Raw genomic sequence first — 10,957 nt, forward strand, 5'->3', positions numbered from 1 at the left:
AAGTCTTAGTTAAGATAAAATTTCGGAACAGCAGGATCACGGAAGGACATTTCTTTCCGCTTTTCCTCTCTATACCACCAGCTGATATTAGTTCAAGCTAGTGGTGCATGCACGTCCTCTCATGCTTCCACTCTATTAGCAATCTAGCTTGCCTGACTATACGTAAATAAATTGCTTGTAATGAATCCGCTCCCAACAAGTTTTTTGTCCACCACTAAACAGGCGAAATACTTTTGGTTAAAAGGACATATCTATAAGGTTTACCTTTCAGCCGAATGTTGGCGTTGAGGGGGGGGGGGATATAAGATGCAGAGATAAGTGCACACGTTTTTTCATGGCAGTTGCATATTGGTCTGTGCTAGTCTTTGTGACAAACCTTTGACGAGAATGTTAGCATTTCTTTTCGCATATAAGTCACTGGAGCCCTGTTGTGACATTCTTGTGGTGCCCCTTTGACAGTTACTTCAGTTGCCTCAAAGCACATCGGCTTTGAGCAGTGCATCTTTTGTTTTAAGCCAGCTTAGGTTTAGTTCTAGCTTTTTTTTCCATAGGTGAAGTTCTGACCATATGAGTAGCAAGTGACATTGTTTTGTTTGAAAAAATGCTTCCTGATGAACAGTGTGCAGGCATGTTCAGCAGTGTGGAAGGTACCAGAACAGAGCACTTCGCATGTGTTAAGTCCAACACATGCAGGATTTCTGGTGGGTGTGGAAGCTTGGTGTGTGCTCTTAGTGGCAGGTATTGCTCCCCAAATGTACATGCAGCTGTAATAAATTGGCGTGTGCTTCAGTGATCAAATTCGTCTTAAAGTTGTGTTAGGAAATGCCACTGGTGTGCTCGCACACAAATAAGAAACTGTTCTTCCTCCCCCTTTCCTCTCCCATGTAACGCGTGAGAAACACTGAAGTGCGCTCTGTATTATTCAGGTCACAACTGTACAGAGTTCATGCATTGTGGATGAGGAGTGGTGCCTTTGTTTTGCATTGGGTGGTGATGCGTGTTGGTGTGCTTTTGGTTTTGAAAAGTGAAGCATAAGGGAAGGAAGGCTCATGGGGCACCATGTGCTCTGTATTTGTGTTGTGCACTTAACAGTGTTTCTGATCGTGTGTATCAGGGCTTGGATTGCTGTGCATGAGGCTAGGGGCCTTCAGATAGCGGTGACTTGTCTGGCTGCTGCAGCAGGCGTCCAAGTCTTCACGCCAGTCAGCTCCACCTTGTGGCACATCGACGTCGCCCATCGCCCAGCTGCAGCAAAACCAGGCACCAGCACCCGTGTTGGCTCGAGAGTACGCCGCCCAGGAGTACACCAAGATCAGTAGTAGCAACCTGGTAACTACCATTGTGCTTGGAAGCCTTCGTTTGAGTCGATAGTCTGCCATTGGTACCGTGTTAAAAGAACCCAGTGTATGCGGCAACATTTTTAAAGGTGTGTCTGCTGCAACACATTTTAACTAATCTATTGTGTGACGAAGGGAGCATGCATTAGTGGGTTACCTGGCAAGGCTGGTTGTATGAACGCTTGCTTCTGCAGATTCAGTAAAAATATATCTTGAGGCAGGTTTATTGAAGCAAAATGTGGTATGCATTACCTGTCACGAGTATATACAGGCTATATCTGCAGAATGTGTGCACCTGCTGGGTTAGTCCTTTTGCTGCCGGCAGTCTTGTGTGGCAGCGCAGGTAGCTACTGAATGAAATATGCACATAGCAGGCCAGTGGTGCTGGCTCGATTGTTGCCGTTTTACCTTCTTGTGGGCAACTTCCTTCAAGGAAATGCTTTGTGTAGTGTTTCTTTAGCTTTGTTTATTCTGGTCATTTTTTGTGTGCCTTGTGTGTGAACTCAGTGGAATAAGTGGGCTTCATAAGTCATACACAGCTCACATTTGTTGTAATGTGCAGTCTGCATCATCCTTGTGCAGAGCACTCCAGCAGTGTGCATCACAAAGTAAAAACAAATTAGAAAGAAGCCATTTGTTTATAGGCTAACTGCTTACAGCCATCTTGCTTGCAGGTCTGTGTGGCTCTGCTTCCATGCAACCACAGGCTGTAAAATCCAAAAACCACAATGAGCTGTAGGAGTTTGTGCTGGGAAGTGCGGCGCACAGGCACTATACACAAGGGTGATGCAGGCTGTACTGGCTCCAAAACACACACATCGCTTTTATTCTATGTCTCGGATTACTTTCTCACTTGAAGCGCTTTGACTGTGAATGCATCAAGATTTTGCTTGTGTGGTGCTCTTGAAAAGTGCAGTGCCTAAACTTGCTGCTCGTAACCAGTGAAGCAAAATGTCTGGATAGTACTTTGATCAATCATGCACTGGTCTTACGGCAGGGATACTTTTGTTTCTTCACAGTACCATGAAGCCCGTGCCTTCTTTAACCTAAAAGATTTTTTTTGTTTTGCTTTGCTCGCTGAACTTGACCCGTTGCACTTGCATACTGCAGCCTTTGAATATTTGTGGGTGTGCAGTGAAGTAAGCAGATTTAAATCCATTATTTTCGTCCAGTGTTTCCACATCTCGATTAAGCCTATTAATGTGTGAAGGTGGGGCCTGGGTTTGTTGGGCAATGAACACCTAGCCAAATGTTTGAAGAGCTGAGCTGGTATTGGATAGTGGTCACTACCAACAACTTGTACACAGCTTCAAAGTTAGTGTAATGATCGGTTGCACATCCTTTTCTATATTGCTCTTGCTCGTATGTGAAAGAGCTGTCGGGGGGCTGTTGAACCATATTTACTTTTGTTAGGCCAGTGTAGGGGCATTAGTGTTCCCCCCGGATGGAGCAGCCGCTGTCGGTTCAGATTGTCGCCTCCCACCCTCTGTCCACCTTGACACCTGCTGACCGAGGCTTCAGATGGATGGAGGGGCAGAACTTTCCAAAGTGGAGGTTCTTATGCTAACTCATTTAAAGAAATTGCAGTATTCATCTCAGTGCAGCCATATAGCTGAAAGCTGTACAGCTTTCTCAAGTTATATTGAACTTTGTGTGCAAGAGTGAATATAAGCCAGTTGATTTTTTGTGCGTTGTGGACCGTTACTCCCCTTTGCAATGCCTGATTTCTGGTAGTGTCATTGATTATTAATTGTGAAATGCCACATAAATCTAAACGTCAATGTTATTTAAAGGTCTATTGTTATGAGAGTAAGGAAACAACTGTTATGCCATTTTTATTCAGATGTAGTTGTGTTGTTTTTACAGTGTGGACATTTTTGTTCGTTAATTTGAGAGGCTTCTCTTTTTTGACAGTGTGTTGGAAATTTGATGCACTGAATATAATGTAAAGGTTGTCAGTTTGTAATTTAGCTTGGCATGCCCAGATTGATCCGAGTGAATGGAATTCATTGTGGCTGTTCATTTAGATAGTGCACACTCTCCAGCTGGAGTCTGTCTGTCTGTAATTTATCCTGGCAATCCCAGATAGATGCTGAGTAGATGGATTTCAGTGTGGCTGTTCATTTAGATAGTGTGCACTTGCGAGCTGGATAGTGGCTGGCAGCTCAATCTGACCTTGTGCGAAAGCTGTGTATGGGAAGCCGCCCCGATGGTGCCCTTTCTACCTGGGCCATGCACTGCCATTTTATCTCACTGTGTGTGACGGCTGCACTGTTGAGGCATACTTTTGGCTTCCCTGATTGGGTTTTTGTTTGTACATCATGGTTGACTACAACTTGCTTTATTGTTGCATGCTGTGCGTGTACCACACACCAGTGTTTTGACAAGTAAAGACCAGTAACCAGTCAAATCTACTGAACTGTGCCATGATGGTGTCCCAAATAGTAAAGCTTTGCCTCCATTGTGCACATAGATACACCAGTGCAGCAAGAGGTGCAGCAAAAAAAAGAAGATACTGTACCAAAGTACAGTAAAACCTCGTTGTTCAGACTTAAGGGAATGGAAAAAATGTCCGAAATGTCCCAATGTTGAATTACTGAATGCCCCCCAAAACTGCCAAATGCCATTCGCATGAAAGCGAAATTTATTTGGTGAGAACCAAGGTGATTATTATCACCTTTTAAGATGAAAACTATTTGACAGTGATTTCTCGCAGTTCCGTCAAATGTTTTAGCTCATGCACTCTATCGAGAGTGACGGAAACAGATCAGCTCCACAATGGTAAAGATCCCTGCGCCTTCTCTCAGTGTACAAAACGGTAGCATTGGAACTTCTTCGCATGTGGCGTTGCATGTGAGGGGGCTTTAGCGCACTAACAAACAGCATGTTACGAGTGCAGAGTATTGGTGTGCTGGAAGACGGAAATGCCACGCAGATGAAACTGAGGGAAGCGCGCATTGGTGCTGTCACGGCAAAAAACAAAAAGATCAACAAGGCATCCGTCATACCAGACTGTGTGCGACTTGGCGCTCTCGCAGCCTATAGTCGCCCTTTGCCACGAGCTGGCGGTGAATCTCCAAAAATGAAACTATACTGCCGGACTCTCAGCCTGTTGACGGGAACCTGCTGACCGTCAGCACACCTGCCTTTGCGCGCACGCCAGAAGGGGTGGGTGACAATGTAATATGTAGTTTAGGCCCGTGAATGAATATTTGGACGATCGTCTGTCAAGCACGTCATATCTTGACATGACGCCGCTTCGGCAGCAGTCCGAATTAACGTGGTTTTACTGTAGGAAACAGCTTCAGATTGAACAAGGCTGCCTCAGTCACTGTACAGTATATATATATATATATATATATATATATATATATATATATGTGTGTGTGTGTGTGTGTGTGTGTGTGTGTGTGTGACTGCTGCTTTTCCACAACACCTGGGCGGGGAGTGACAAGCGGGGAGAGTGCATGTGACGTACCTGTAGGCATGGTTGTGTGCTCTACTAAGCGGCTCGGTTTTGGTTTGGCATGTGTGCATGGCCAGGACCCATTGCATTGAAGTGCCGACGAGAGTTGCATTTTAAAATATTTACATAAAGCTACAAATCTCAAGTTACAATGAGGTGCCAAACTGTAGGTATTAAAAGTTAATATTTAGATTTTAGTTAACCAACTTGGTAGTTAATATGTTTGAGCTTTTTCTGGTGTCTGCCGTTGGTGGCCGCACTGTGCCAAAGAAAATGTTCTTTTAACTCTGAAAACCTGTTAAATACTATTGTTAATTCTTTGGTGGAACACTGTAATATAAAGGCATTGGAAGAACCTTGATGCAATTATTAGTGTCTAGCTCATATAATATATATGTTGTCACATGGATACTCTGATAGCACCAACGTGCATTTCTGACTGTTGCTTCTTTTTTTGTTTATGGAATGCTGCACAGACCTTTCAAGTACTTCCGCATGTAGTCACCATGGCTTGCAGTCCCTGCGAAAGTTCTAGTATAGAGAAATACCTGTGCAAAACTATTCATATTAGGGGAGGACTGCAATTATGCAATCTTCTGCAAACATGCATTTTTGTGTGCTCATTCTGATTGTCATTTAATTTCATGTAAAACAGGTTCTTGTGCTTATGCACTATTTTATGCAAGCCTTTTGGAGAGAGCGTTTAAAAAATTTTGCTGCACGGAACTTGCTGAAATGCATACCACTGGTTTCTCGACATCAAGAAATGCAGTAAGGGTAACGTTATCTCATTGTGCTTATGTAGTCTTACAGGCCTCAAGAGAAGAATTGTGTAAGGGTTTTAAATAGGAAGTTTGTGTAAAGAAAAGTTGAAAATCATAAGCATGATTTCATTTCTGTATGGGATCCGTAGAATTTTGATGAAAGACTGTGTTGCTGCCGCTGCAGGGCAAGTTCTTGTTGCCCCCTGTGCGGTATCAGGACATGCACAAGATCTGCCTCATCATCGACTTAGACGAGACATTGGTCCATAGCTCAATCAAGGTGAGGTCCTCGTGCTTTGTGCTGGCTGTGCCCTGAGTGTGCCCCTTCGCAGCCCATCAGCAATGCCGACTTCGTGGTGCCAGTGGAGACTGGTGGCACAGTACACCAGGTGTATGTCCTGAAGAGGCCTTACGTGGACGAATTTTTGCAGCGAGTCGGCGATGCCTACGAATGTGTCTTATTCACAGCCGGCCATGCAAAGGTACGGCCTTACACCTATGTTCTAGATGCTAAATGGAGAAGATATTGCCGAGTCCGTGCAGGCAGTATTGTCTGCATTGACACTTGAAGGTCTTGGTGAATGGGGTAAAGGCTGTGTGCTTTGTTACTTAACTACAAAAGTCTTAGGCATGCAAATTAACTGCACAATTTTAGTGATTTAAACATTGTTGCAGGCGTGTGAATGTGAGGTGCCAATATTGCATGAGGAAGAAGTTATTGCAGTTTGACTGCGTCTGGGATAAGGCATTGATTCTGGCAAAATGTGCTATCACAGTGATTAGCCCCCTTAGGGCTTAGGGTCCCTTATGACATGGCTTATGGTAAGCTGCCCGCAGTATGTAATGTCCACCGTGATCCAAATGCCTTTACTTAGGTTTTATCTTTGGCAGAAGCAGTGACGCGATGGCTGCGGAAGTCATGGGATCTTTTTGGCTGCATGTGGTTGTCTTTTCCCCTGCTTTGTTAAATTATCTTTCACTTCAAAAAATTATTAGGCTAATAACATCCCAATAATTACCAGTACAGTGACAAAACAAGCTTTCTTCAGAGTGTGTGTGTGTGTGTGTGTGTGTGTGTGTGCGCGCGCGTGTGTGTGTGTGTGTTTGTGTGTGCGCGTGTGCGTGTGCGTGCGCGTGTGTGTGTGTGTGTGCGCGCGTGTGCGTGTGCGTGTGTGTGTGTGTGTGCACACACGCACATAGTATTTTCTGGCCTCTAAGTCGCGCATAAGTGACACCATTGTGTAAGCTCTGAGTATTTGTTCGTTGGAGAAGGTGTTGAAATACACGCGTGTTGGCAGCTGCCATATACAGACTGTCCTCGAGCTCTGAGAAGTGTGCCTTCTTCCTGCAGCCTGTCTTTTTTTGTTGTCTTCATCGACTCGAGCGTTCTTACCGCGCACGAGTCCCAGACAAATTTTTTTCTCACATTGAGCTGTCTCCTTGCTATTCTGTTCCCGTTCTCTAGTGCATATTCACCGGCACGCATTTTGAATTTTGCGTTGTAGCTTCTTCCCCTTGCAGGCGGCGTCATGTTGAGCAAAAACAATGCACGATGTGTGTGAAGTGATACAAATGCAATGCTGAAATCAAAACTTTCAAGAATATGAGTGGACTAGATGCAGTGATGGTGTGCGCTTTTTGCCTTTGCCACATTCAGTCTGGTTGTTTGCAAGATTGTTTTTCTACCTGTAGGATTAAATTTCGAATGCACAGTTTTAGCATAGCACAATCTGTGCAGGTGCGACCGGGCTGTGCAGAAACGGATCACGGTGCGCTAAAACTCTCTGATAACTTATTATTTTTCTCTTTTACACATCTTTTTTCTTCACTAACATAGTTACTGGGAATGACAAAAGGTGGTCCACGGTGGTGCGTCATTTTTTGTCATATATATCTTGCACCGCCAAAAAATCCAGAAAAAGAAAAGTGGCTTATACACCCAGACAGTGGCATGTATCTATGCGACTCCAAAGTGACCTTGGTCAATCGCAGCACGTCTTGTGACATCGCAGTGAGAGTGTGAGCCATTAGCTCGAACTACTAAGTCTCGTAGTGTCATGATGAATAAACAGCGCAAAAGGAACACGAGGGACGGAAAGGAAACGACGCAGACAAGCGCTTATTGCCATGTTTTATAAAAAGCCGCATTTTGCTTCTAAAAGTGCACGAAAGCAGGCTATTGTTCAAAAATGCCAGGTGCTGTAGGTAGCGAGCTGTTTTTAATCTTTGTCTAATGCTGGTGCAGACCAGTGGCAGCACCAACCAATGCTTTCTAGATTTCAGTGGCATCCAAAAAAGCCTGCTTCAGCATGTTGTGTACTGTCTTCCTATCCTTTCTTCCAGCCTTCGTGGCTGCTCTGCACATGCTCTCTCTCTGCACATGCTCTGCACATGCGCTGAGGAGGAGAGTGCCCCTTAAGTAGCAATGAACAACGGAAAATTAGTGATTAGAGGTTCGTTCTCTTGTCCTTTGCTAGTCAATGCTTCATAGAGGAGCATTTGCCAGCCATGCCAGAAGCGCATGGTGTGATATAAAGCACTGCTTCCCATTAGTGGTGCAATATTGTGAGGAGTAAACGAACAAAGACGTTCAAAGGGTTCCCATTGTGAAGCGAATGATGTGGCTGGCATTGGAATAGAGGTCTTATGCCAACATTCAGATTACATGGGCTTTGCAGGGGTCTTGAGCGGTGTCAGTTTTGCTTTTATGTGTAGTGAAAGATTAATCCAACCTAAATAGGGACTTGCTCAGGTTTGAAAATCGTGCACAGCCAGGTGACCTATCATAATGGCCTTCCCTAGGTGGCGTATCATAGCTATAGCATTCTGCTGCTCAGCATAAGCTTGCAGGTTTGCAGTCTGAGCTTGTCAACTCTGTTTTGTTGCCATTGCCAGTACTATGGTTTGAACTGGGTTGTTGCCAATAGATAGTGTGAATTTCAGCAAACAGGAATGCAATGCAAACAGGAGCCTGCTTGCATTCATTCTGCTTTCCCTTGTGATGCGGTGGCTCAGTGGCTCGGTGACTCGGCTGCTGAGCCGGAAGGCCTGGGTTCAATCCTGGCTGCAGCAGGCACTATTCAATGGAGACGAAAAGCAAAAAGGCGCCTGTGTGCTGTGCAATGTCAGCATGCGTTGAAGAATTCCAGGTGGTCTTAATTAGTCTGGCGTCCTCTACTGCGGTGTCCCTCATAGCTCATGTGTCGCTTCGGGGTGTTAACTCTTTCGCCACCGCGGAAATATGGACGATTTGGAGTGTACTGAAAGTTTTTTTTCACAAGAAGTGACAAACCCAGCGCATATTGGAACACATGAAATTGTTGCTTATTAGTTATTCAGAATAAAACAAAACAGCAGAGTCGTGCGTGCAAAAGTATGTGAATATTGTCGCCGACAAACGTAGGGCGGCACGAAAAAAAAGGGCTTTTGTTAATCCGAAGGCCAGGAACCCAGCAGCGCGCGTTCGAACGGGAACGTCCTCTTCTTCGCTCCCACACGAGCCCAGTCATGGCGGCGCTCGCAGTGTGGCATTGCCCCCCTCCTTTCAAGAGGCATCGCCTCGATGCCTCCGGCAAGGGGAATAAAGAGTATGGAGACACCGAAAGTGCGATGGCGTGTGGCGGCAGCACTGAATGGGAACTCCGGGAGGGGCTAACGGGCGTAATACGGTTTCATGCGGGACACGTGGACGACTTCAGACTTGGGCGGGCGAGAAGACCGGACAACTCCTTGCGGGTACACTTCATAGTTCACATCGCTGAGTTGACGTAGCACCTCGTAGGGACCGAAGTAGCGCCGCAGAAGCTTTTCAGAGCGACCGCGCACACGTATAGGGCTCCATACCCAGACGTGCTCGCCGGGTTGGTAAATCACCTCCCTGTGGCGGAGGTTGTAACGCCGGGCGTCAGTTGTCTGCTGGTGGCGAATGCGTTGTCGAGCAAGGTGGCGAGCGGCTTCTGCATCGCGAACGAATTGGTCAGCGCCTGGGGCAGACGAGGGGGTACAATCCGGGAGCAGCATGGCGTCAAGCATGGTCAGGGCATCTCGGCCATACACCAAACGGAAGGGGGTGAAGCGCGTCGTTTCTTGGAGGGCGGTGTTGTACGCAAACGTGATGTAGGGAAGTATTTCGTCCCAGTTGCGATGGTCAGCGTTGACATACATAGACATCATATCTGTGATGGTCTTGTTCAGCCTCTCAGTAAGTCCATTCGTTTGAGGATGGTAAGCAGTAGTTTTTCTATGACTGGTGCCACTAAGACGGAGGACCTCGTGTGTAAGAGCCGACGTAAACGCGGTTCCCCGGTCAGTTAATACAACCACGGGGGCGCCGTGGCGAAGCACGATGTGGTGAACAAAGAACTGTGCAATTTCAGCCGCGGTGTCACGGGGAAGAGCCTTGGTTTCACAATAGCGGCTTAGGTAGTCCGTGGCAACAACAATATACCGGTTTCCCATGGAGGACACCGGGAATGGGCCCAGTAAGTCCATGCCGACTTGTTGGAATGGGATTTGCGGTGGATCAATTGGCTTCAGAAGGCCGGCCGGTTTTGTCGGTGGTACCTTCCGTCGTTGACAATCACGGCAGGTTCGAACGTAGCGTTGGACGACCGCAGCAAGCCGTGGCCAGTAGTACTTGTGGCGGAGGCGTCCCAATGTTTTGGAAAAACCGAGGTGGCCAGAAGAAATGTCGTCGTGGCATGCAGCGAGAACTTCCTGACGAAGTGCGGTTGGGACAACGAGGAGATACGCAGTTTCGGTCGGGCCGTAGTTTTTCTTGCAGAGGACTCCATCTATTAAGCAATACGACGAAAGTCCGCGAGAGAAGAGTCTGGGCGGAGACGGAGCGGTTCCTTCGAGGTACTCGATTAGAGGCAGCAGTTCGCAGTCGGCCCTCTGGTGGTGGGCAAGGTCGGATGTGGTGACAGCGCCGAGGAAAGCAGAATCGTCGTCGGACTCATCTGGTGGGCACTGAAGAGGAGCTCGGGAAAGACAGTCTGCATCGCTATGTTGCCGACCCGACTTATACACGATGGTGACGTCGAACTCTTGCAACCGAAGGCTCCACCGTGCAAGTCGCCCCGATGGATCTTTGAGGTTCGCAAGCCAGCACAAGGAGTGATGATCGCTGACGACTCGAAACGGGCGGCCGTACAGGTATGGGCGAAATTTTGTGATTGCCCACACAACAGCGAGACACTCCTTTTCCGTTGTGGAATAATTCACTTCGGAACGGGACAAAGTGCGACTTGCGTATGCGATCACGCGTTCCACACCGTCTTGCCACTGCACAAACAGTGCACCGAGGCCCACATTGCTGGCATCTGTGTGCAGTTCCGTGTCGGCCTGCTCGTCGAAGTGGGCAAGGATAGGCGTAGATTGGAGGCGGG

The 10,957-nt window shown here is 46.8% G+C and overlaps 1 protein-coding gene across 1 annotated transcript in view; it reads left to right on the forward strand.

Annotated features, from left to right (window-relative positions):
* The window catches only part of LOC144096473 (phosphatase Herzog-like), a 41,248-nt gene extending 34,145 nt beyond the window's left edge, over positions 1-7,103 (forward strand). The window contains exons 2-4 of the mRNA XM_077629397.1: positions 5,752-5,847; positions 5,900-6,049; positions 7,089-7,103. Of these exons, the coding sequence (XP_077485523.1) occupies positions 5,752-5,847; positions 5,900-6,049; positions 7,089-7,103 (261 nt within the window). The remainder of the gene's footprint in view (positions 1-5,751; positions 5,848-5,899; positions 6,050-7,088) is intronic.
* Positions 7,104-10,957: the final 3,854 nt, after the last annotated feature.

The sequence above is a fragment of the Amblyomma americanum genome, chromosome 1 (assembly GCF_052857255.1).
Source record: "Amblyomma americanum isolate KBUSLIRL-KWMA chromosome 1, ASM5285725v1, whole genome shotgun sequence".
NCBI lineage: Eukaryota > Metazoa > Arthropoda > Arachnida > Ixodida > Ixodidae > Amblyomma > Amblyomma americanum.